Genomic DNA, 27,339 nt, shown 5'->3' on the forward strand with positions numbered 1-27,339 from the left:
GTTCTGAGCCAGGTATGCTCCCCATGACCAGAGCCCTGGCCTTACATTTTGAGCGAGCTGCTCTCTGCAGCATCCATGTCCCGGGGCAGGAGTGCAGGGCGAAATCAGCAAACTGGCACAAAATTGAGAGGTAAATGGGACAAAGGGGACCAGAGCTCAAGGAGTTCCTAGAAACACCCATTCCTAATGGAGGGGCAGCCGGGCTTGTAAACCGGTTAACGCTTGCCCCAGGGTTGCTGCCGTCCACACTCAGAGCTGCTTTAACTCACAAAAAGAAGACAAAGTTCTGGGATACATATCGACGAAAACCATTTGAGAAATGAGTGTTCAGAGGACAAGGTTGAGGAAAAGTCTGGTCCCTTTCAGCACCAGACTCTGCTGGGGAGTCCTCTAGAAACCCTTTCATGGTGGACGTCACAAAGCCCCCAGCAGTCTGGAGCACCCCTCCACAGCCCGTACCTTTTCATCTCTGCCTGGCGCCCTCTCAGCCTTCAGGCTTTCGATCTCCTGCTGCAGCCGTGCCATCTCCTCCTTTAAAAGTAATATAAACATTTACAAGATCTGGACAGGCTAGTAACTGGATGTAATGATTTACCTTGATCTAGAGTCTTATTTTCACATTCGTGAGTTTATGTGGGGACAAGAAGTCCATAAAGAACTAGCCCCCCAGGCCCCTGATTTTCAGCCTGGGAACGTCTTTTTAGGAGGGTAGAGGCAGCCGTATCTCAGTCAGAAGGGGTCTTTCTTCCCCAATGGCAGGTGAGGCTCACAGTAATCACTGGGACATGGGATGAATGAGTGGCTTAGAGTCAGTCCCAAGCCTCTTCCTCTTTTTCAGCTCTTCTCCACCTTTCCTGGGACCTTCCAGCCTGGAGCCCTGCCTCATCCAGCCCTCCTCCACTTGTCACCCTCATCTGCTTAAGTCAGATATAGCTTTTAGAGGGCTCCTACGCCACAGTGGCCTCTCTTCCCCTAGACTCACAGAACTCAGCCCTCTTTTCCTGTCTCCCACATAGTCACCTGTGCACATATCACCCCCACTATTGGACCATGTGACAGAGACATGTTAGGATTTTAGGGCGGCCCTAGTTTCGTATGATACTACTCCTCTTGTAGAACTTTTAAATACGTTTGTAAATTAGAAAACACTGTTTGTTAGACTGTGCTCTCAGTTTGGGGTCTGACACACAGAGTTACTCATCCAAGTCATTTCTGGTGTCCTCTGATCACAACATAAGCACTTTACTCCTCTTGCACACTACCACGTACCTGCCTGGTGAACCTCCTCTTCCTATCACACCTGGATAGGACCCACAGCAGCACAAGGGGAGGGAAAGCAGGAGACTGTATGAGAATCTTCGTTAACATCTGATGACACCAAGCAACACTTACTCGACAATGTGCTTTAAACTCCTGTTCCTGACTTTTCAGATTTTCATTCATGGCTACAAGGGCTCTCAAGTTCTGCAGGATGCTGAAAAGACCAAAAAACAACTGACTTTCAACAAACCACTATGATTTTATGAATCACAGCTAAAACCAAGACCCCAGAAAAAAAGGAACTTTTTTCTTAATTTCTTTTGTCTCTCCCAAGAGTGTCTAGTAGGCTGCCCACCAATGATAATGACCACCATTTAACAGGCATTATTTTTCATCTATAAGCTGAGTCCATCAGGTCACATTCAAACAAATGTTACAGAATACAGAATTAAAACATCAACTGCAGAAACATCAATGTGTTTTGAGATTACTGTATATTTTTAATGATACCAACTACTTAAGACTCAGAGCACAGATAGAATTGTAACTTTAATTCCCATTTAAAATTTTAAATGTAAATGTAAATGCTTTTATTTAATTTAAATTGTCTAAAGACAATTAATTTAAAAAAAAACCAAACAACCCAAAACCCAGTGTCTTGGTAAAAAAAAGACAACATTTTCATTCTTGAAGGACAGGGTAACATCAGTGCTGTTAAAACCTGGTAACCATGGTTGACTCCAAGGGAGGAGGACTGGGTAGCTGGGCGCAGGGGCGGGAGAAGACTTTTCAGTGTATGTCTTTTTGAACCTTGCAAGTATTACTTACTTTCTAAAAAGGAGGAAACAGACAAAACAAAATACAAAACATAGCTGCTCCCGACCCAGGGGGAAGTGGGAGGAAGAGGAAGAAGGCAGCCCCGGATCAGGATCAGCGTGAAGTAACCGGCAGAATGGCGCCAGCAGCCATGACCTGGGCTCCTCAGCCCTGTTCCCCAACCACCAGTCACACTCACAGAGAAAATAAATACCATGTGTTGAGATCTCCTACCTCGGATCAGCTTTGGCCTCTATCTTCTCGAGAGCTGTCTGCTCTTTGTCCAGTTTCTCACTGTGACCCTTGAGCTATAGGAGAGAAGGAGGCATGTTGCTGTAGACTTGCCAGGACAGGAGGCGAGGGCTTCCATTCTCCTTCCTGGCCCACACCTGCGCCCTCTCTGGACAGGTGGCCCAGCCCACTGGACATGGCCGTACATTGAGAAAACAGGTGGACAAGGGGAACAGGAAGGGGCTGGAGGGACAGCACAGAAACATCAAAACCACAGCCCTCCTGACACAGGCTGTGAGTAAAAGAAACCTTGGCAATACCTTTAAATCACAGCAGCAGGTGGGTGGAAAGCCAAAGTAATGCTGGCAGCAGGTGTCTCTCAGTGGGAAGAAGGAAATAAAAGCAGCAGCTATGAGAGACAGACCTGGGTTTCAATCTCAGGATACCACTACTGGGGCTACTCACAGGGCCAGGGTTAAATCTCCTATCCTGAAAAACTCCATTTTCTTTCTCTGAGTCAGTGGAGACTTTAAAAAGCAAACTTTAAGGAAACTCAGATTTCAATTTTTAAGGTGTGTAGATCTACTGTACAATAGACTATTAAGCTGCCATTAAAAAAGAATAAAGTTTTTTTATGATGATCTCTAACATTTACTGTAAGTTGAAGAAAACACATAAAACCATTATTCCAGTGTGCATCAGGGAAGGTATACATGTATACATCTTGTATACACATGCATTAAAGAACCCACACGTTATTTGTATATGCACAAAAATTTTCTGAAAAGATTCACAAGTGATTGGTTACCCTCTAGGTAGAGTAGCTGCTTGGGTTACAGGGGGACACCATTTGTACTTTTTGAATTTTGAACTATGTGAATGCGCTACCTATTAAAAAAAAAAGTTAAAGAACTTCCAAGAGTTCTAGCTGAGAACAAGTGGCAGCAAGTCCTTCTTTCTCAAGTCCTGGGAAGTTCAGGTGATTCTGTTTGATGACAGGAGCAGGCACCTTGGGGACAAGAAAGATGGTAGCAGGTAAGACTGGCCAGTGGAGGACCACAGTGTGGATCCGGCAGGTGTGGGAAGAACTGGGTGGCAGGACTGGGGTCTGCGTCAGGAACAACTGGTGGGCTGTGCAGTGAAGCCTGCTTCCCTTAAGCCAAAAGCTGGCGCAGGAGTCCCAAAGGCAGGGCGGCTCCCAAAGACCTGGCAAGACTCAGGAGGAGGGACAGTGTCCTGATCCCAAATATCAGTTAACACTGCCTGATCTCACCAAACAGCAGGACCCCCTTTCCAAAATAGTTATGTGGAGGATGCTGCATAAAATGAATACAGAATCCACACAGCTGATAACAGAAAATTTCAGAATCACAAATAAGCACACCATTAAGAATTATCATGTATTTTAAGAAAGACAAAACTGTAAAAAAGGTTATCAACTCAACAAATGAATTCTGATCTGAAGGGATAGTTTGTAGATCAAGGAAAACTTCAGACACAGTCAATGCCCTTATGCTGGAGAGGATCCGCCATACATAAAAAAGAATCAACCTCCACATAAGAAATTAAAGTTGTGATTGCTGAAATTAGAAAGTGCACAGGCTAGAAGGGGCCCGCCACTGATGCAGGGGCCTGCAGCGCCTCCCCCACACGTCAGGGCTGCCATCCATGCTCCACCTTCCACACCCCGCTTTATTCTCCTATATTCCAGGGAAGGCAGGTCCTCCCTGTTTTCCAGGGCCACTAGGTTTTGCTGAAGAGGTAAAACCTGGAGCACTGGCAGGAAAGGGCTCAAAGTGCTCATGTGCCCAGGCCTTGCCTTGAGCAGATAAGGAGACTGAGGCCCAGAGGCAGCACTCATTACTGATTCAGGGTCCCGGTCTTCAGTCTTCTGACTAAATCAGGCTTCTTCCTACATTGTTCAGCATAGCCTCCCATCTTCCTAAACGAGAATTAGTTTGACTGCCTGACTAGATGGTAAGCTCCCTGAGAGGTCATGGTGCCAGGTCTCCAGCACTGGAATCTACATGGCCTTTCTGCCTCAGTTTCTCCAGCAGCACAGCAGGGATATTAACAGTGTGCTGCCAGGGTTGACAGGACGATTCAACAGTAACACAAATGATGTGCCCACAGCACAGCCAGTACATCGCAATGTTGGTTGCCATTATCACGTGAGGATAGGGAGAGTATCTCCTATTATTAACTTAATTCGAACCTTCCACCTTTCTAGCACATGCAAGGACTCAAAAAATATTTTTTAAATTTATTTTTTTATTGAAGGATAATTGCTTTACAGAATTTTGTTTTCTGTCAAACCTCAACATGAATCAGTCATAGGTATACCTATATCTCCTCCATTTTGAACCTCCCTCCCATCTCCTGCTGCATGCCATCTATCTAGATTGACACAGAGCCCCTGTTTGAGTTTCCTGAGCCATATAGCAAATTCCTATTGGCTATCTATTTTACATATGGTAATGTAAGTTTCCATGTTATTCTTTCCATACATCTCACCCTCTCCTCTCCTCTCCCTATGTCCGTAAGTCTATTCTCTATGTGTGTTTCTCCACTGCTGCCCCGAGAATAAATTCTTCAGTACCATTATTCTAGATTTAGAATACAGTAGTTCTCTTTCTGACTCACTTCACTCTGTATAATAGGTTCTAGGTTCATTCACCTCATTGGAACTGACTCAAATGTGTTCCTTTTGGTGGATGAGTAATATTCCATTGTGTATATGTACCACAACTTCTTTATCTGTTCATCTGTTGATGGGCATCTAGGTGGATTCCATGTTCCAGCTGTTGTAAATAGTGCTGCAGGGAATGATGGGATATATGTGTCTTTATCAATTTTGGTTTCCTTAGGGTATATGCCTAGGAGTGGGAATGCTAGGTCATATGGTGGTTTTCATACTGTTCATGGGGTTCTCAAGGCAAGAATACTGAAATGGTTTGCCATTCCCTTCTCCAGTGGACCACATTCTGTCAGACCTCTCCACCATGACCTGTCCGTATTGGGTAGCCTCACACGGAATGGCCTAGTTTTACAAGACAGTTCCAGAAAAACATCTATTTCTGATTTATTGACTATGCCAAAGCCTTTGACTGTGTGGATCACAAGAAACTGTGGAAAATTCTGAAAGATATGGGAATACCAGACCACCTGACCTGCCTCTTGAGAAACCTATATGCAGGTCAGGAAGCAACAGTTAGAACTGGACATGGAGCAACAGACTGGTTCCAAATAGGAAAAGGAGTACATCAAGGCTTTATATTGTTACCCTGCTTATTAACTTATATGCAGAGTACATCATGAGAAACGCTGGGCTGGATGATGCACAAGCTGGAATCAAGATTGCCGGGAGAAATATCAATAACCTCAGATATGCAGATGACACCACCCTTATGGCAGAAAGTGAAGAAGAACTAAAGAGCCTCTTGATGAAAGTGAAAGAGGAGAGTGGAAAAGTTGGCTTAAAGCTCAACATTCAGAAAACGAAGATCATGGCATCTGGTCCCATCACTTCATGGGAAATAGATGGGGAAACAGTGGAAACAGTGTCAGACTTTATTTTTTTGGGCTCCAGAATCACTGCAAATGGTGACTGCAGCCATGAAATTAAAAGATGTTACTCCTTAGAAGGAAAAGTTATGGCCAAACTAGGCAGTAATATTAAAAAGCAGAGACAGTACTTTGTCGACAAAGATCCATCTAGTCAAGGCTATGGTTTTTCCATTAGTCATGTATGGATGTGAAAGCTGGACTATAAAGAAAGCTGAGCGCCGAAGAATTGATGCTTTTGAACTGTGGTGTTGAAGACTCTTGAGAGTCCCTTGGACTGCAAGGAGATCCAACCAGTCCATCCTAAAGGAGATCAATCTTGGGTGTTCATTGGAAGGACTGATGTTGAAGCTGAAACTCTGGCCACCTGATGCGAAGAGCTGAGTCATTTGAAAAGACCCTGATGTTGGGAAAGACTGAAGGCAGGAGGAGAAGGGGACGACAGAGGATGAGATGGTTAGATGGCATCAATGACTCAATGGACATGAGTTGGGTAAACTCCAGGAGTTGGTGATGGACAGGGAGACCTAGCATGCCGCAGTTCATGGGGTCCCAACGAGTCAGACACGCCTGAGAGACTGAACAGAACTTTGTCAAAAATAAGGTACTGATAGGTGCATGGGTTTATTTCTGGGTTTTCTATCTTGTTCCATTGGTCTGTATTTCTGTTTTTGTCCCAGTATCATACTGTCTTGATGACTGTAGCTTTGTAGTATAATCTGAAGTCAGGAAGGTTGATTCCTCCAGCTCCATTCTTCTTTCTCAAGACTGCTTTGGCTATTTGGGATATTTTGTGTTTCCATACGAATTGTGAAATTTTTTGTTCTAGTTCTATGAAAAATGCCTTTGGTAATTTGATAGGAGTAGCACTGAATCTGTAGATTGCATTTGGTAATATGTTATTTTCACAATATTGATTCTTCCTACCCAGGAACATGGAATCTCTCTCCATCTGTTTATGGTTTTTTTTTCATTAGTGTCTTATAATTTTCTGTGTACAGTTCTTTTGTCTCTTTAGGTAAGTTTATTCCTAGATACTTTATTCTTTTTGTTGCAATGGTGAATGGGATGGATTCTTTAATTTCTATTTCTGATTTTTCATTGCTAGTATATAGAAATGGAAGTGATTTCTGTGTATTGATTTTGTATCCTGCAACTTTGCTAAATTTACTGATTAGCTCTAGTAATTTTCTGACACTATCTTTAGGGTTTTCTATATACAGTATCATGTCATCTGCAAACAATGAGAGGTTTCCTTCTTCTTTTCCAATCTGGATTCCTTTTATTTCTTTTTCTTCTCTGATTACTGTTGCTAGGACTTCCAGAACTATGTTGCATAATAGAGGTGAAAGTGGACACCCTTGTCTTGTTCCTGATCTTAGGGGGAATGCTTTCAGCTTTTTACCATTGAGAATAATGTTTGCTGTAGGCTTATCATAAATGGCCTTTACTATGTTGAGGTAAGTTCCTTCTATGCCCATTTTTTAAAGAGTTTTAATCATAAATGGGTGCTGAATTTTGTCAAAGGGTTTTTCTGCCTCTATTGATATTATCATATGATTTCTATCTTTCAAATTGTTAATATAGTGTATCACATTGTAGAAAGGAAATGGCAACCCACTCCAGTACTCCTGCCAGGAAAATTCCATGGTTGGAGGAGACTGCTAGGCTACAGTCCATGAGGTCGCAAAGAGTTGGACATGACTGAGCGACTTCATTTTCTTTCTATAGTTCCTTTTGGAGAAGGAAATGGCAACCCACTCCAGTGTTCTTGCCTGGAGAATCCCGTGGACAGGGGCCTGGTGGGCTACAGTCTATGGGGTCGCAAAGAGTCGGACCTGACTAAGCAACTAACACACACAGACACATCACACTGACTGATTTGCATATATTGAAGAATCCTTGCATTCCTGGAGTAAACCCAACTTGACCATGGTTTAGATCTTTTTTCTTCCCTTGTGTATCTTAACTATATAAGTCCGAATGGCAACCCACTCCAGTGTTCTTGCCTGGAGAATCCCAGAGACGGGGGACCCTGGTGGGCTGCCATCTATGGGGTCGCACAGAGTTGGACACGACTGAAGCGACTTAGCAGTAGCAGCAGCATTTGTTGTAAAGCTGGTTTGGTGATACTGAATTCTCTTAACTTTTGCTTATCTGAAAAGCTTTTTATTTCTCCATCAATTTTGTTTGAACGATATCCTTGCTGGGTACTGTAAGCTTGGTTGTAGATGTTTCCCTTTCAATACTTTAAATATATCCTGCCATTCCCTTCTGGCCTGCAGAGTTTCTGCTGAAAGATCAGCTATTAAGCGTATGGGGTTTCCCTTATGTTTTTTTCTTTGTGTTTAGCCTTTGTTAGTTTGATTAGTATGTGTCTTGGCATGTTTCTCCTTGGGTTTATCCTGCATGGGACTCGTTGTGCTTCCTGGACTTGATTGACTATTTCCTTTTCCATGTTAGGGAAATTTTCAACTATAATCTCTTCAAATATTTTCTCATACCCTTTCTTTTTCTCTTCTTCTGGGACCCCTATAATTCCAATGTTGGTGCGTTTGATATTGTCCCAGAGGTCTCTGAGACTATCCTCAGTTCTTTTCATTCTTTTTACTTTATTCTGCTCTTCAGAAGTTATTTCCACCATTTTATCTTCCAGCTCAATGATTTGTTCTTCTGCTTCAGATATTCTATTATTGATTCTTTCTAGATTATTTTTAATTTCAATAATTATGTTGTTTGTCTCTGCATCTTTAATTCTTCTCGGTCTTTGTTAACTGATTCTTGAATTTTCCCCATTTTGTTTTCAAGGTTTTCGATCATCTTTACTATTATTATCCTGAATTCTTTTTCAGGTAGTTTGCCTATTTCCTCTTCATTTATTTAGACTTCTGTGTTTCTAGTTTGTTCCTTCATCTGTGTAGTATTTCTCTGCCTTTTCATTCTTTTTTTTTAATTGATAGTGTTTGAGGTCTTCTCTTCCCAGGCTTGAATTCTTTCTTCCTTTTGGTTTCTGCCCTCCTAAGGTTGGTCCAGTGGTTTGCGTAAGCCTCGTATAGGGTGAGATTTGTGCTGAGTTTTTGTTTGTTTTTCCTCTGATGGGTAACACTGAGTGAGGTGGTAATCCTGTCTGCTGATGATGTGGTTTGTATTTTTGTTGTTTAGATGAGGCGTCCTGCACATGGTGCTACTGGTGGTTGGGTAATGCTGGGTCTTGTATTCAAGCGGTTTCCTTTGTGTGAGTTCTCATTATTTGATACTCCCTAGGGTTAGTTCTCTGGTAGTCTAGGGTCTTGGAGTCAGTGCTCCCACTCCAAAGGCTCAGGGCTTGATCTCTCTCCAAAGACCAGACTAGATCCAACCTACCAAGAGGAATTTCACCCAAAATGAAAGGGCTTTTACTTGAGTTCCAAAAGCCAGTGCACAGGAACACAATGGACATCTCTGACTCAGCAGAAACCGCCACCCTGCCCCCAGCCTGAGCCACAAGACCTTAGAAGGTAAACAGAAATACTGAGAGCTTGGATTCTTGGAAGAGCTTGGAAACTAAAGCTCAAAATATATTTGAACCAGTGTTTAGTACCAAAAGTGACTTGACAGCCACTTAGGATTTTATCAAGATGTTCTGCCTTGAATGTTTTCCAGACTGTTGTACAAAGATGGGTCCACGACTTGGCACCTTTTAAGCCAGGACTGTGGAGTGTGCACAGGAAGACAGCAGCAGGGGTTCCACCAAGCTTCCCATCTAATCCGAAAGGATTGGAGTCACAGAACAGTGTAAAGAAAGCGGATGTGTCCAAATGCAACCCAGGCATCTTTAGAAAGAATTTTTAAAAATTCCTCTAATTTGTTATCCTCATGGCTGCCTTCTCAAACATTCTGACAATAACTGAAGAGGCCAGTCCAGGTCAGAATCACAAAGCTTTGCCAGGTTTATAACAAGTCAGGGAACTAAGTGCTGCATACTGCTAAAGAAACAACCATTTTAAAAGTGCAAATTTCATGTGAAATTTAAAAAATAAAAAAACAGGGACTGCCTTGGCTTCAGAAATGTCTCTGAAGATCAGTCCCATTTCCACATGGTTCAGAAAGTACTAGGACCTCACAGGGATAGCTCTTGCCTGAGCACCAAAGTCACAGGGAGGAGAGCTTTTCAGACACAGACGAGGACTAGCTTTCTGTAGAAACAGGGACAGAAATAGAAAGACCTAAACTCCCCTCATGCCAGAGCTGGCATCTTGTGTATTTGCTTTTCTCACCTGGTTTCCTAGGTAATTGGAAGTGGTGGGTAAGCTATGCTGTGATGCTGAGGGAGGACAGCACCACGGCAATCTGGGTTAGGAAATGGATCATGGGGTCAAAACAGACTTGCAACCCTCTTTTCCTCCAGAGACTCCCTCCCCAATTCTACCAGGAGATCTCTGGCAATTCTGAACAACAAATTATACCCTCTGTAGTTGTGTCATTTTACAGAAAGAGACCTTCTCACTCTCAAGGAATCCAGTGTTCTGGTACTTTCTCCAGCCTGTGGCTTGGGGAGCAGGAGTTATTTACCATGAATGATCTTCTGTGTTCTTTCACAAGGCCACCCTGCTTGTCAGGCCCTCTGTCCTCAGGAAGCTTTCCTGAGCCTTGCAGCTCATGGCAATCTTCCCCTCCACCCAAGACCCTGATGGTTTAGAACATGGTAGCATGGATAAACATGGCTCGAGACATGCTACTGTGTGACTGTCTTTTGTCCAGATGGACCTGAGCCCTGAGAAAGAGATCGTGACCCCTCCACACGGACTGATGATGTGAGTGTGCAGGTCAACAATTCCCAACAAGACCCATGGAGGAAGGAAATCTGCTCACCTCTGTCAGGGTTTTCTTTTTTCCTTCGTATTTGGCTTGTAGGTCAGTATGACTTGCCTGAAGCTGTAAATGAAAGATAAAAGACATTTGCTCTCATTTAATCCTCACAACAGCACAGATACTGGTGGTATCCATGTTTCACAGATGAGAAAATGGGAGCTCAGAAAGATATAAGCTGAGCAAATGTGGACATTTTAGATTCAATTAGCACCAACCATGTGTCAGGTGATGTACTAGGTATTCTGCATGAATCCTAACAATGAATTCTTACATTCAATGAAAGAAGACATTAGTCTTATTTAACAAATGAGAAAGTAAAGATTCAGAAGAGGTAAATCATTCAAGTTTCATAGTTGATAACTGATTAAGCTTAGATTCAAATTCAGGTCTGAGTTTACTATATGGCTACAATCAATTCAGTTAATGGTCATGCTGGTTCATAGGATACAAACTGCACTGAAGTACTCAAGAATGTAACATAGAATTTGTGTGTGCATGCTCAGTTGCTCAGTGTGCGACTCTTTGCAACCCCATGAACTGCAGCCCACCAGGCTCCTCTGTCCATGGGATTTCCCAGGCAAGAATACTGGAGTGAGATACCATTTCATACTCCAAGGGATCTTCTCAACCCAGAGACTGAATCCGCCTCTCTCACGTCTCCTGCATTGGCAGGGGGATTCTTTACCACTGTGCCACCTGGGAAGTCCTAGCATAAAATCTGACAGGAAGGCAAATAATGTCAGATTGGAGAAAGGAGTCAGGACTTCAATGAAGAGAAAGAAGGTGAATTACATTTATTGCTCAAAATCACACAATCATAAACTTACATCTCAAAAATGTCATTTCCCTTTTCTTTACCAAAAAAGGTGTATCTCATGCTGTCTATGAACTTTTACAAATATCTGAAAACATTCTATTCAAAACTCAAAGGATTTGTACATTTCTACTTTTGAAAAGGGGATGTGGTAGAAAACCAGTTAGACTCATCAAACACTTCAGTTGTTACCTGCATACAAATTAACAATGAGAAATTATATCTCAACAATTATTTCAAAATAACTCAGCCCATTAAAAAATATATATTCATTTACTTACTGGCCACGCCATGCTGCGTGTGAGACTATTAGTTCCCCAACCAGAGACTGAACCCAGACCCCGGAAGATAGAGCAAGGAGTCCTACCCACAGGACCTCCAGGGAACTTTCAACTCGGCCCATGTTTGAGCCTGTAAGTGACCTATTAGAATTACATCATCTACAGATGTAGTTAGAATTAAACCACCTACACCATCATTACTCCTAAACCGTGCTTTGGGTTACCCGTCTTCATGACTGATGCATTTCCAGCCAGGCCTCTCAGGAAGCCATCACAAGCAGAGGGCAGGAGAGATAAAGGCAGGGGAAGCTGGGAGTTCTGGCCTCTCACTTTGCAAAGGGAGCCATCTGTGCAATGGCCTCCTACTAAACTATCTGTATCACTGGGGGATGAGAGTATTTCTGGAAAAAGTTGTTTTTCTCTTGAAATCCTAATGGTTTAACTCTTGAAGCTCCAGGAAGAGATCCTGCCATTTCCCACCTGTTTCACCCACCTTCCTGCACCAACCCCCAACCCTGTACCCACCCACCCATCTGACATTTACCCAAGGTTCTGTTCAAATGAAGTGTGCGGCAGAAGACAAAGAACACAGCACAAACCTTGCCCCTCAAGCTGCTAAAACAGTAAGCTGAGGATTAAAGTATGAGACAGAGACAGGCCTGGGGAAGCCAAGGAAAGAGTCATCTTGCTCATCAAGGAAGGCTTCGCCAACAAAAACCCAAGGGGGCTGGATCCTGGCAGGGAAGTAGGAACTTGCTAAGGAAGGGAAGATTCTTCTCTTCTCTTTGATTAACTAAACTAATAAGAGCTTCCTTCATCTTTGCTCTAACAGGAACTGTCCCAGTAGCTTAGCTAAGTTTTTGTCTTGCTGGAGTTTTCCATGATTCTCCCACCTCCATCCTCTTATTCATCATGAACCCCTATACTGACCCCCCAACACTTAGCCCACTGGTTAACACCTCCTTTGGGTCCTCTTTCCTCAATCTCAGGTTTCTTGTCAGTTAGCTACTAGCTACCTTCCTGTTCCCTGCCTTCAGCATATCCCCCTGTTGGACCATGAGATGTTCTGCATTCCTTCCCTTATTGTACTCCTCCCCCCATTTCTCTGTGGCCTAAGACTCGCTCTGTGGCTCCCATCACTAAGGCTGCAGGGGTATCCCAGTTGCCTTCGATCTACAGGACCTTATAGGAGATCATCTCGGATTTAAAGAGTCTGGATTTTCTCACATACTATTATGTGTAGAAGTGTAAACTAGTAAAATAATTGGTGAATAATTTGACAGTTTCTAGAAAAACTGAAAATGCATATATTTTTTGATCCAGCAGTTCCACTTCCTAAAATCCATTTTACAGAAATATTTATATATTTGCACAAAGATGACTGTACAAAGATGTTCATCATAGCATAAACTTACAACTGGGAAAAAAATCCTGGGAAAAAACCCTCATGAAAAGAGGAACAGGTTAAATAAGCCATAGCACATATGTACCATGTCACACTAGGCAGCATCAGAAAGAAGGAGGAAGACCTATATGCTCCGGTCTTGGCTCTGCCGTTAAGAAGCTGTGTGACCACAGGCAAGACTACTTCACTTCTCTGTGTCTCAGGTTCCTCGTAAATGAGAATAATAATAGTACCTCCTTCATATGGATGTTATGCGAACTGAATGAGTTAATTATGAAAAGTACTTTGTAATTACTCTAAAAAAAATAGTCCTTTATAGCCATTACTATTACCGAGAGATACATGTGATAAAATGAGTGAAAATCAAACTCAGTTTTTATAACCAAACAACCCCCCTTCCCCAGCTGAATGAGCAGATTTAAGACCTTGCAAAGCCGAGAAAAGCGGGTTGCTTTAAGGAGCGGGACTGGACGAGTACCAGGAGAGTTTAATTTTTATCTTCATACAGTTCCATAGTAGCTGGTTTATTTACAGGGAACTTGGATTATTCCTATAATCTTAAAAAAGGCGGCTGAAGCATTTTAATTGATAAAGACAGAAAAAAGTGATGGCATATGTCTTCCCATCACTACCTTCAGACCCTGAGAGCAGAGATCGTAACTTGTTTTTCTTTCACCACCACGGCCTATTTCAGTGCTCGGCACAGCGGTGCTCAGCTCATCTGTGTGAATTAACTAATGCTCTTCTTGCCCTGTGATCTTCTTTTAGAGCAGAGGTTGGGAAATGTTCTCTGTGAAGACCAGGTAGAAAAATATTTTAGGTTTTGTAGATCTCAATTCTCCCACTGAAGCTTGAAAAGTAGCCACAGAAAATATGTTAACAAATGCATATGCAAATATTTCAAAAAACTATTAATATTTACAAAAACAGGCCTCCCAGGTAGCTCAGTGGTAAAGAATTTGCCTGCCAATGCAGGAGACACAGGTTCAATCCCTGAGTTGGGAAGATCCCTGATGTAGGAAATGGCAACAACCCATTCCAATATTCTTGCCTGGAAAATTCCATGGACAGGGGAGACTGGCAGACTACCATTTGTGGGGTTGCAAAGAGTTGGACATGACTGAGTGATTGGCATGCATGCATGCATTACAAAAACAGGTGGAGGCTGGACTGCCCAAGGGCCAGATTACATTGATCCCCTGTTCTACAGCCTCCTTTGATCTTTCTGACACAGAGATCTTGACTCCTTGTTAGTTTCTCCCTTCTTGAAGAATGGCTTTATTTTACTAGAATGAAATTATGAAAAGAAAACACCAACCTCTTCCAGTTGTTTGGTCTTCTGCAGAATCTGCTTGTTCAAGGAAATGACTTTTCGCCGATGTAGTTGGGAGATTCCTAACTTTTCTGGACTTTCTTCAGCTGACAGTTCAGACTGCTATGGGAAAAAAAAAACACAGAAGAACCAAAGGGTTTAATTAGCTCACCTCAGTGGGCTAATCAGCCTGCCTCATCTGGGAGGAACACTGCTGGGCAGGTGTCCACAACCAAGCACATGGGGCCCCGGTGTCCTGTGTAAAACTCACTCCAGAGGAGACTGTGACATAATGACCAAAGGCCATATGGAGAGAATCTACATTTCTGGCAAAGCAAACAGCATGTGCAGAAGCATAGGGATATATAATGGGTTAGGCTGATAATCACATAAGTAATAGGATCTCAAATATGAAGAAAAACATAGTCATCTTAATATCTACTTGAGATTATTATGGAGCTATCAAAAATGATGAACTGATTCACTTTCACCAAAGTATTATAAGTATATGGTTAAAGAGTTTAACCATTCAGTAGCACTTATAATGAAAAGAAACAGCATTTCAAAGTATTCCCTCATCCACGGGACAATGTGTTATTTCTATTCTTCTGGTGTTCACAGAGGATGGATTTGAAAGGGGTGAGTGTTGCTGAGAGAGACCAGGATAAAGGTCCTGAAACTGTGTAAAATGATGAGGGGATGAAGAAGAAGGGCTGGACAGGACATAGAGACTGTCAGGACTGGAGGGGAGGAAGGGAGAGAGTTCTGGTTGGGGTGATGAGATGAATGTAGCAACAATACCAAGAAACCATGCACACAAGGGGGCAGACGGCCACTTGGAGGCAGCTTGGCGCAGATGATGAAAACGAACACGTGGCTCAAGACACCAGAGGGAAGCCCCAGGAAGAAGAAACAAGAAAGATGACCCTGTTCCAAGAGAAGTCCTTAAAACCTGTCTCGGGTGTCACAGAATAGATAGCTTCATTCACCTGCCAATGAACACCCATTATAGCCGCACTGCCTTCTTTACTGGAAACATCCCAGTTCCAAGCTAATCACTGGTCTGAAGCTCAAGTGCAACAAAACTATTTGAATATTTGATTCTCTGTGGATGTTTTAACAGTGATCATAAGTTTGAAAGTTATGGGGAGAGACAGAAATGTGAAAAGGAGGAACTGGATGGTACAGTCACCATTTATATTGGTTAAGAATTTCCCTGAATAATTCAGAGGCACCATTAACAGACGATGAGTGTTTTTGCTGCTTAACGACTCTGGAGGTGGGAGACAACCAGCTGGATGTGGCTGCCTAAAATGGCAAGAAACATCATTTTCCATCTTGTGAGCAGGGAGGCCGTAAAGGAAACGGGAAAAACAAGCATTTGGTGTTACAGCACAGCTAGCCCTGACACCTGAGATTCTGGAAAGTGTCAACTACCATACTCCAGCTTATCTGGATTTCTTCAAATTGGAGTTAACTTTTAGAAATGTAACATTGGGCACATCAAGATATTTACCACTTGTAGTCTACGGAAGAAGAACTATTTCTGAAAATTATAATAAAGGGGGGGAGGAAAGAGCACTCCTTGATTTTCAAGCCACTTGTCAGAAACATAATTATAATTAATTATATCTTGGGCTTTGCAGGTGGCTCAGTGGCAAAGAATCCACCTGACAAAGCAGGAGATGCAGGAATCAGGGGTTCAATTCCTGGGTCAGGGATTCCCTGGAGAAGAAAGTGGCAACCCACTCCAGTGTTCTTGCCTGGAAAATTCCACGGATGGAAAAACCCTGAAGGGCTACAGTCCATAGAGTCGGACGTGACTGAGCAACTGAGCATGTACACATAGAATCTCACCAGTTATATCTCCTCCACTTTGACTGCATCATCCTGAACCAAGTTATCAATTTGTCCACTTAGCTTGTTACGTGTTTAGTAGCTTTCTTCTTAATTTCAGATTTGGGTTTTAACCTTCGTCTTAGATTCCTTGATACTGACTTCCAAAATGTCACTGGCATATCCCTCGGAGCATTTTATTCAGTACTTTACTAGCAGATTTACACAAACCTTCTATCTCATGGTTAATCAATATTTGAAACGCAATTAACTCCCCAACACAGGGACTACGCCCATGGTGTGTCTCTAGGTTTGACGTCAGGATGCCTTGACTGCCCTGACCACCTCCGACTGTCCTTTTGCCTCTGGATCAGGCCAAGCTATGAGCAAGCGGGCTGCAGGGTATCCCCATCTCAGTCACCTCCCAGCAAGGCTTTCTCCAGGCTGCAGGGGTGAGGGGGTAGGGATCTACACATCCAGAGCTATTCTGTACCTGGCATGAGTTGGATGATGTTTCCAACTCTCAGCATGCTTTCCTGCTGGTAAACTGCTTTCATGGCCACAGTCCCGACTACATTTCCCACCTAGCTTTCACACCCTCTTATCAGTGTACCTGGCAACAAACACAGCCTTGTTGGAAACTGTGCCTTTGACACTTTCAAGAAACTTTCTTACAGGAACATCAGTAGCGATCCTGCTATCTGGAAAGAGGACTTTCAGGCTCACTGGCTCTCCTGCTCTCTCTCACTTTAAATTTTTAGTCACATGGTTCCTTAAGATCCTTTCAGGGTTCTTTGAAGTCAAAATCCTTTTCACAATGATACTAAGACACAATTTTTTTTCTCTCATTCTCTCATGCTCATACACTGAAATTTTCCAGCTGCTGTATGACATGTGATGGTATCACTGCTCTGATGCTAATGTGTAAAACATTTATCATTATTATTTGCAAGTGAATTAATATGTAAGCTTTTAGGACCTCCTTGAATCCCAGGGACAGCGGAGCCTGATAGGCTGACGTCTGTGGGGTCGCAAAGAGTCGGGACACAACTAAAGCGACTTAGCAGTAGCAGCAGCAGTAATTTTTAGCTTCCCAGGTGGCTCAGTGGGAAAGAATCTGCCTACTAATGCAGGAGACTCAGGAGATGCAGGTTTGATCCCTGGGTCAGAAAGACTCCTTGGAGTAGGAAATGGCAACCTACTCCAGTATTCTTGCCTGGAAAATCCCATGGACAGAGAAGCCTGGTGGGTCACAGTCCATAGGGTCACAAAGAGTCAGACATGACTGAGTGAATGAACATGCAGTAACTTTTAAGAGTTCGTACAGGCTCTTGAAACTAAAAATTTTGAGCCCTGTTACTTTAAGGGGCCTAGCTAACTCACCGACTGGCACAGCCTCACTAACACAGCTCTACCAATGCAGTGGGCCCATCTGTAACACCAAGAGGAGATAGTTTTCTGATTCCACTTTTACTAGACAACTGCTTCAAACCAATCAGAGAGAAAATATTTCTAGTTCACAGAAAGGATGCTCAAGTCTCCATATAAACTTACTATTAAACAACTCACAACAGTATATGTTCCAAGCAAAAATGGGCTTTCAAAATCCTTTCTCTTGTTGCTAGGTAGCAATTCTCATTGCTCTGTGCAGCCCCTTAAATTTGCATCTGCAAAGCATTCATGTCAGGATATTAAGTGCCATTTCTACATCTGACATTTCTCCAGTGCAATTAAAATGAACAATATGCACATGAACAAGCTCCCAGTACATATAAATCTGCGAATTCCTCCATTTGCCTAAGTCTAGAGATGGTGCTATGCAAACTTCTTTGTTTAATGGGAAGTTAATTTTAGAACAGAAAAAATCATTTATTCTAGAGCTGAATTGAAGAGAGTTCTTAATCTAGTCAACAGAAAGCTGATTGTTCTCTATTTGAAACACACTTTCTGTGTTAAGTAACTGAAAATTTTCATTTCTTTCAAATACCCTCCTCAAAGCCAAAAGAACTGGACCAAGGTCTCTGAAACAGTATGGCTCATTTGACATTCTGTTCACTGAGTCTTCTCAAAAGAAAACTGGAACTGATCAAGTTGGATCTTAAAGGATGAGACTACATTGGACAGATGGAGAATAGAAGGGGCTTTATAGTAAATCCTTGACAGAAAAAAATTACGTTCTTGGGGTAAGTTAACTGATTGCTACTTGAAAAGCCCAGTGTCTCTCAAAGAATGCCAACCACCTATAAATATTCCATTTGTGTTTACATTAGAGCAAGGGCTAAAATGCCAATCTAATTTTGTTCAACAATTTCAGATTAAGAACGTGCTTTCAAAATGACAGGGTGGATTAAGATGGCATCTAGTGCAGATTCAGTGTTTTCTAATAACTGACAGATGTTTGCAGCTTCTATTCTAAGGTGAACCAGATATAAATGTCATTCAATAATATTAGTCCAGTTCAACATAGTAAATTCCTAAGAGAAACAAAAAATGATTACTTTAGCTAAAACTATATACTTTCATAATGGAAGACACCCAAAGGGTCATATCTACACATCTACCTTCCTAAGTAAACTCCAGGAGTTGGAGATGGACAGGGAGGCCTAGAGTGCTGCAGTCCATGGCGTCGCAAAGAGTCGGAACAACTGAACTGAACAGAACCTTCCTGATACAGGAATCTCTCCTATGTCCTGCCATTAAAATATGGCCACTAAAGCTGTCAATAATAAGGGATCCCTAAAAAAATGAGGGGTCCCTATATCAAGAAGATGCCACAAATTCTCCACACTGAGCAGACGAATTTCAGTTGTTGGACCCTGATGAACCCTCCCACTGAAAACATGTAAACAGGCAATATAAAATATTTATTTTTTAATCTTAAAAAAATCTGTGAGCTAGAAAGGATGTAAGAAATCCTAGAAAGCCAAAAAGTGAAAGTGAGAATCCAGGAGGTAGGTGTACCCATGGAGGCTGGCTTTTTTCTTGAATGTGTGAGTGAAGTTGCTCAGTCGTGTCCAACTCTTTGGGATCCCATGGACTGTAGCCTAACAGGCTCTTCCGTCCATGGAGTTTTCCAGGCAAGAGTATTAGAGTTGGTTGTCATTTCCTTCTCCAGAGGATCTTCCTGCCCCAGGGATCAAACCCAGATCTCCCACATTTCAGGCAGATGCTTTACTGTCTGAGCCACCAGGGAAGCCCTTTTTCTTGAGAGTATTTGCCAAAACCAATTGATCTCAAGCTTTGATTTTTAGAATTCAGCAACTGCTTTGCATAATCCTTGGCACAGATGTACGAAGGAAAAAAGTCTGCAATCAGATTTTGTTAGAACGGATTTGCCCTTGTGCAGTTCTATAACCTAAATGCACACACTACCTAAATGATACCAAAAACCTACTACATGCACAATGGGCCCGAGCTGGGTATGCCCAGGTGCACGTAAGAGCAAAAGAAAATCCTCTCTGGAAGAACAGAGCTCCAATTCCAGGTCTCAATAGAGAAATGTCCAAGCAGAATGAACTCACAGTCAAAAATCAAAAGCACACACAATTTCATGAGCAAGTCAGCAGAAACGAAGAGCAGAAACAGACATGCAAACTCAAACATACATGCTCATTTCTCCCTGAAGCCACAGAGATAAAATATAATCACTCTCATATAACAGTTCAAGTTTTCTAATACAGAAGCATTCCAAGCTTTACAAGAAGATGTCAGCTCCTTTCACCATCTTGGCTGCTCTCCCTTGGACATACCCTAGCTCATAATCCTTTTCAAGCATTCCTGATGGAATCTGAGCATGGCAGACTGGGATGGGACCACCCACTTTCCCTTATCTACACTCTACTCCCATTAATGAAACAGCAAACATAAACGTGCTTTTCAATATTCTTGACTCCCACTAATGAAATCCCATGAATTTCAAAGACCCATATTCATGCAGCCTTGGTGAGTTTTTGAAGCATAAGTCTGGGCCCCAAGGTGAGCAGAGGCATGTACAAAACCCCAAACATCCCATTTTTACCCATACAAGCTAATGTCAGGTCAGATGGCATGCTCATCAAATCCTGAATTGGTGTAACTTATTTTTCTGAAATAAGAGAGTTTATGCTTACTTAAAAAAAAAATAAACTTTATAGTTTGGGCTTAAAATTTCAATCCAAGATATTTTTGAATGTTGATTCCACTCTCTCATGTATTAGCCACCTATTCTTTTCTAGCTTTAAATGACACTTAATTCAGATGAAGCTAATTCCTATGTCTTCATCCAAATTGCTGAAGAACCTGAAAGGGTATAAGCTAAATAGGCTGTGTGGCTTGGGACAATCCCATCAGGCCAATTCATTAGCTAATACCACAATACCATTCTCTGCACTGTTAGTTTTTGCATGTTGCATAACTTAGTCAGAATTTAGGAAATCCTGGAGCAGTTCTGAGACACAAACATATTATTAGTATCATTCTTTCCAGATTTACAGGGTGTTTTTTGATTGTTGTTTAGTTGCTAAGTTGTATCTGACTCTTTTGCAACCCCATGGACTGTAACCTGTCCATGGAATTTCCCAGGCAAGAATACTAGAGTAGGTTACCTTTTCCTTCTCCAGGAGATCTTCTCAACCCAGGGATCTTCTGCATTGGCAGGTGGAGTGTTAACCACTGAGCCACCTGGGAAATTTCTTCATCTCTAAATTTGGATTGGTTTAAATCTCTCTCACCACTTTGTTTCATCAACTAACCTTTACTCAGATCCTATTACATGTAGGACAAAGTGTTAGGCATTTGGAACGTGGAAAAAGACACAAACCTCATCTCTGGACCCTCACAGTCTAGTCAGGTAATACCTGCTCATTTATAAATAAAGGTGTTGTACCTGCCACCTTCTCCCCAAGCCTTCACTGTTTCAGAGAAAGAGAGAGTTTTGCATGGTCTTCTGGTTTCTTCTTCCTGCCTTCCTTTCTTTTTTCTTTCCTCCAACAAATGTTTATGAAAACCCCAATATGGCAAAGGTGATACACAATGCTCCCAGCTCTGGTTGACAGCATGCATTCTAGTCCTGAGAAAGAGGCAGAGACAAATGAAATAGTGCCTTGTGAGCAGTGCTACGAAGAAGACAACAGGAGCTGATCCACACATCAGAGGATCCATAGGAGGGAGTTCCCCGTAATGGCTATGGGTGAGTCTCCACCGAGGCTGACGGACGACTGGAAGAGGCTTCTGCTGAGTGTTATGATCTGCCAAGTGGCACAGTGGTTAAGAATCAGCCTGCAAGGCAGGAGATGTGGACTTGATCCCTGGGTTAGGAACATCTCTAGAGAAGGAAATGGCAACCCACTCCAGTATTCTTGGCTGGAAAATTCCATGGACAGAGGAGCCTGGTAGGCTGTGGTTTACAGAGTCACAAGCGTTGGATGTGACTGAGCACAGCACACACACATGATGGGTTAGGCGACAGAAACGCAGAGGTGGAAGATGAAATCCTGGCCTTCCGGAAGTTTACAGATTTAGAATATGACTAGTCTAGTACCTGTGACCTTATGTGAAGAAATGGAGTCTAGGAGGAAAGGGTTTAAAAAATCCCTCCCTCGCCAGCCCTCATCACCCTGATTACAACCTGGGTTCTTCTGTGTTGCAGTAGTAGGGCCCCAAGAGGGCAGCTCCTCTCCTGTATCCTGCATGCCATTGTCGCTAGAAAAATGGTTTTTCTTTTTGGGTGGGGATAGGTGATGAGATTAGAAACATTCACACCTAAGCTTATCAGAAATCACACTGGCTCTAGTTCAGGACAGACTGTCTAGAAGAGTCAGGGACTCCTGGTTGCTTAGCATCCCATGACCTTCTCTGACTCAGCCAAGGTCCTGGGGACTGGTATCTTCACCCAGTCCCTAGCCCTCTTGAACAATCACTTTCCATTTCACCTCAGTGGGGTATAATTTTAAAGTCATCCATTCTGTCTATTAACAGGAGAAAAGTTCAGTATCAAAAATACCCAACTGTCACTTCTCTTTGGGCAGATACTGACATTTCGACTGGCAACACCAATCAAGTAGCAAATGGCTACTTGATTTGAAAACATGAATTACATTATTCCGTAATTCTTTTTACAGGCTGACTGACTTCTACCCAGGGGCTCCTCAGGGGAGCACCATGCCTCAGTGAGAATTTATAACTCTATCCCTGTCCTTATACCTGACACTGCCTGGGACATAGTACTGCTCAGTAGATGTTTGCTGAAAAAAAGATCATTCCATCCAAGGGGTTAATTCTGTCAGCTGTCTGGCAGGAACGAAATCATGCTGAAGACTTAAAATACCTATAAATTATAGCAACTTTCTTTATTTTGAGAAGACTTTGTAACACTAATTGGAAATACAACATCAGAGCAGAGAAATAAGAGCATGAAGAGGGCAGATGACATATTAGCCATTGATTCTCGCGGGTCAATGCCATCCAGTGTAGTGAAATGGAATCCCTAAGGACCTTCTGTGAACACAGGCTCCTGGCAGTACCGCCATCACAAATACCCAGCACCCTCTGGTTTAGTAACAGCGATGCCCTGCCTTTGGGGAATCACTGTTTCCCATCCTCTATCTTGTTCCAAAGGGACTGTCGATCAACAAGCCCACCTCCTGGCCAGAGCAACTGGCTGAGGAGTATGTGACCTGACCTGTAACCAACAAGTGAAAGTGAAGTCCCTCAGTCGTGTCTGACTCTTTGCAACCCCATGGACTATACAGTCCATGGAATTCTCCAGGCCAGAATACTGGAGTGGGGAGCCTTTCCCTTCTCCAGGGGATCTTCCCAACCCAGAGATAGAACTCAGGTCTCCTGCATTGCAGGCAGATTCTTTACCAGCTCAGGCACAAGGGAAGCCTGTAACCAACAAAGGAGAACCCCTTCTTAGGACTTCACCCACAGATGTGGGAGGGTGCTGGAGACTGCAACAGTCTGTGGTGAGGTCCCCCAGGCGACAGACAGGAATGCAGAGTGAAGCAAGTTTTCAAGGGCAAAGAGAGATGACAAGGCAGGTGAGTCCCGGGGACCCCTGCTCTCATGGACACCCCCACCTCCTGTTACGAGAGCTGAAAAGGCTCTTTTTTGCTAGAGTTTCTATCACTTGCAAGCAAAAGGCTCCTAGAAGGCTACTCTTGAGGTGAATGAGTGACAGAACTTTTGGCAATTTTCTCGGCTGGCTGTACCATGTAGAGCGAACGTGACCATGGTTGAGGGGGCACAAAACCTACTCTAATGCAGCCCACACCCACCAACTTTCTTCAGAGGAGACTTTCCTTCCGTTGGGTCTTTATATGCGCATCCCTGACCAGACCATGGCCATTACCTCCCTGTGGTTACATCCAGGTCCTAATCACCTAATGAGATGCCCCAAATGCTCTTGAAAAATAAAATTTCAAGACAGAATACAGGCTTCTGATGAACTGCCAGAGAACCGCTCTCAGAATCAAAAGGTCAGAAGTAATTTGTGTCAGAATTTCTTAATTGCTGGACAGGAAAACATTTCAAAACCTACTGAGAAAAAGAATTCCTTCTAAAAATAAGTCTCCTGATGACCCAAAATGCCTCATCTTAGAGTAAGATTGAGATGTTGACAGTCTTCTGACTAGGATATTACTCTCTGGAGAGGTGGATGAGAACATTTCAATGTGGTGTTTTCCAGTGATATCAAAAACCACTCACATACTCCAAATAGAAAATTCCACAGTTTTCAGTAGCTTAGGTGCAACTGTGTGTGAGTGCTTGGGCTGCGTCATTTTCCTTTTTACTTGCTTCTGTGGTTAGTTTCCAACATGACCTGGCCTCTTCACTCAGCCCAAGGTGGGCGGTTAGACACTGGGAGAGCCTAAAGATGCTTTGTCACTGAAACAAGCCTGGGAGGCAGACACTAAGGATGGTCAAGGAGGCTGCCCTCTGAGCACACTGTCCTGCCACAGAGACTGGTTTCAAAGTCAGCAGGCATGTATGCAAACCTGGGACTTATTAGCTACATGGTAGTAGACAAATTTCCACTGATCTTAGTTCCATTTCCTAAATAGATACATTGTCACATGCTTATGTATTGAGTACCAACTCTGCCAGGTGTTTGGTGAGGCTCCAACATTATAGAGAATGGTAAAATGTGATCCAATCTACATAGGTAAAAGTGAACGTATTATTTACTGAGTCATTACTCAGTCATTAGCCCAGCAGGCTCCTCTGTCCACGGGATTTCCCAGGCAAGCATACTGGAGTGGGTTATCATTCTCTTCTTCAGGGGATCTTCCGGACCCAGGGATCGACCTTGGTCTCCTGCATTGCAGGCGGATTCCTTACCATCTGAGCCACCAGGGAAGAGGAGAAGGGGGTGACAGAGGATGAGTCAGTGATAGTATCGCTGACTCAATGGACATGAGTTCGAGCAAACTCCAGGAGATGGAGAGGACAGAGGAGCCTGGCGTGCTGCAGGCCATGGGGTTGCAAAGAGTGAGACATGACTCTAAACAACGATAACAATGTACACATAAATAGGTTAACTTCAATTGCGTACTGAGTTAAGTATAATGACGGAAGGAGGCAGAGGATTATAAGCAAAGAGGCAACATGCTCTTTTGAAAATTAAATAAGAAAATAGTATAAAAAGTATTTGGAATGGAAATTGATAAAGACAGTAGAGAAGGAAGACATGGAATTTACCTCCTCCGTGAACTGTCAAAAATACACTTATATATGGAACAGTTCCTACTGAAAACTAACTGGGAAGTGGAAGCAAGGTCTGTAAGAAAAATCCACATGTAATGAGGCAGGAGGGGTTCCTCGGTGGCTCAGTGGTAAAGAATCCGCCTGCCGATGCAGGAGATGCAGATTCGATCCCTGAGTCAGGAAAATCCTCTGGAGAAGGAAATGGCAACATACTCCAGTATTTTTGCCTAGAGAATCCCATGGACAGAGGAACCTGGCAGGTTACAGTCCATGGGGTCACAAAAGAGTTGGATACAACTTAGTGACTAAACAACAACAAATCAGGTAGGAAGGGAAGAAAAGTGATCAGGTCAGGTCCCCTAGAAGGGAACGCAGAGGAAAGGGGAGATCACACAAGTGGAGATCCGTCCCAGGGAGTGAGCACTTCAAGCTCATGTGGGGTTCCTCATGGTCTGGGGTCCAGCACACGGAAGATGAGCCCCCTGAGCTGACTGGAGGGCCAATGGGACTAACAGGAGGGCTGTGGCAAGCCTAGACTGTGCTTGTGAGAAGCACATCTGCTTGCTCTCAGGGCAGAGTGGAGGGTGGACTGAGGACTGCTTCAGTGGCAGCCCGGTTTCCTACAACTGCCCTGGCATATGCCCCAGCCTGAGACAAGCAAACGCCCCAGCCTCACTCATTTCATACTACAGCTCCATAAGGGGCCGAGGGTTGTCATGACTCAGGTGAGAGCCCAGCCACTGCTGGCACTCACTCGGGCAGCGCATCAGAAGCAGCCCCAATCTCTGATGGCGCCCAGGCCCCACAGCCTGCAGTCTGATCAAGACTGAGAACCCACACGGGTCCCCATCTGTCCTGTGACATGGCTCTATGACATGGCAGGGGAGGCAGAGGCTGGGGGCAGTGATTGTCTATGAGGGACAATAGAAGACTTGGACCCAAAGCCATCTGAATAGGGTGGGAGCAGCCTTTGGTGGTGCTTGCACAGGTGGCACTTGGGAGGCAGCCCTGGCCTCTGTCTATGGCTGGCCCACCACAGCCTGCAACCTATCTTGAGCTGAGAGCCCACAGAGGCTCCTCTTGCTCCAGCACTGCTCCCCTGTGAGAAGCATGGGTCTCAGCGCCAAGAAAGGGAAAAGCACACACTTAAAGGGAACAGTTAGCTTGGAGTCAGCCCTCAGGGCTTCTGTTTCAGCAACTGGGGATCTATCCCTATTCCTGACACAGCAGTAATGGGCACTGAGCAGACAGGAAGCTTACAACTGGCTCCAACTCAAGCCCTTCCAACTACAGCCCCACCTTCTGCCAAGGTGAGAGCTGCCAGTATATCTCTGAGGAAAAACGTGACTTGCTCTAATGTCAAATCCAGCTCTCCCACCAAAGGTAGTAGGCACATGCAGTCTGTATAGGGACACACACATAAAGACACCCTTCATGACTGCAATAGGTAACTGTTTCATGTAAATTCATAGAAGAAGAGAAATTTAAGTAAAACGAGAAGGCAGAGGAGCTGGTCTCAATTGAGAGAGCAAAAGAAATCGCTGGGAAAAAAAGAAATACAAATAAACAAATTACCAGATAAAGAATTCAAAGCATTAGTAATAAAAATGCTGACTGAATTATGGAAAAGAATAGATTAATACAGTGAAAATTTTAACCAGGAACTAGAAAATATAAAGAAGAATGAATCAGAAATGAAAAATATGATAACAAATGAAAAACACACCAGAAAGAATGAAAGCAGACTATGTGATAAGGAAGAACACAGAAGTGATCTGGAAGACAGAATTACGGAAATCATCCAGTTAGAACAGCAGAAAGAAGAAACCAAATATGAAAAAATGAGAGCAGTTTAAAAGATCTCTGAGATAACATCAGGGGTTATCAACATGGACATTAAGGGATATCAGTAGAAAAGAGAGAAAAGGGAGCTAAAAATATATTGATTAAATTATAGCTAAACATTCCCAAACCTGAAGAAGGAAAGATATCAAGGTACAGGAAGCACAGAGGGTCCCAAACAAGATGAACTCAATCAGACTCAGTGAAGATATAGCATAATTAAAATTCCAACAGTTAAAACTAAAGAAAGAGTTTTAAAGGCAGTAAGAGAAAAACAGAGTCATATACAAGGGAACCTCCGTAAGGCTATCTGCTGAGTTATCTGCAGAAACTCTGCAGGAAAGAGGGAGTGGTATGATATACTCAAAATGCTGAAAGAGAAAATCCTACAACCTAGGATATGCTACCCAGCAAGTTTATAATTTAGAACTGAAGTTGAAAG

General features: G+C 43.2%; 1 protein-coding gene across 3 annotated transcripts in view; it reads right to left on the reverse strand.

The window, feature by feature from the left end:
* Nucleotides 1-27,339, reverse strand: part of CCDC93 (coiled-coil domain containing 93) — a 108,781-nt gene that overhangs the window by 22,193 nt on the left and 59,249 nt on the right. For 2 of the 3 annotated variants that reach the window (XM_052657845.1, XM_052657830.1), the window contains 5 exons: nucleotides 14,541-14,657; nucleotides 10,723-10,785; nucleotides 2,311-2,384; nucleotides 1,393-1,474; nucleotides 460-531 (listed from right to left, as the gene is read on the reverse strand). In XM_052657845.1, coding sequence (XP_052513805.1) covers nucleotides 460-531; nucleotides 1,393-1,474; nucleotides 2,311-2,384; nucleotides 10,723-10,785; nucleotides 14,541-14,657 — 408 coding nt within the window. The remainder of the gene's footprint in view (nucleotides 1-459; nucleotides 532-1,392; nucleotides 1,475-2,310; nucleotides 2,385-10,722; nucleotides 10,786-14,540; nucleotides 14,658-27,339) is intronic. The other variant, XM_052657837.1, reaches the window with a different exon arrangement.

The sequence above is a fragment of the Budorcas taxicolor genome, chromosome 2, assembly GCF_023091745.1.
Source record: "Budorcas taxicolor isolate Tak-1 chromosome 2, Takin1.1, whole genome shotgun sequence".
NCBI lineage: Eukaryota > Metazoa > Chordata > Mammalia > Artiodactyla > Bovidae > Budorcas > Budorcas taxicolor.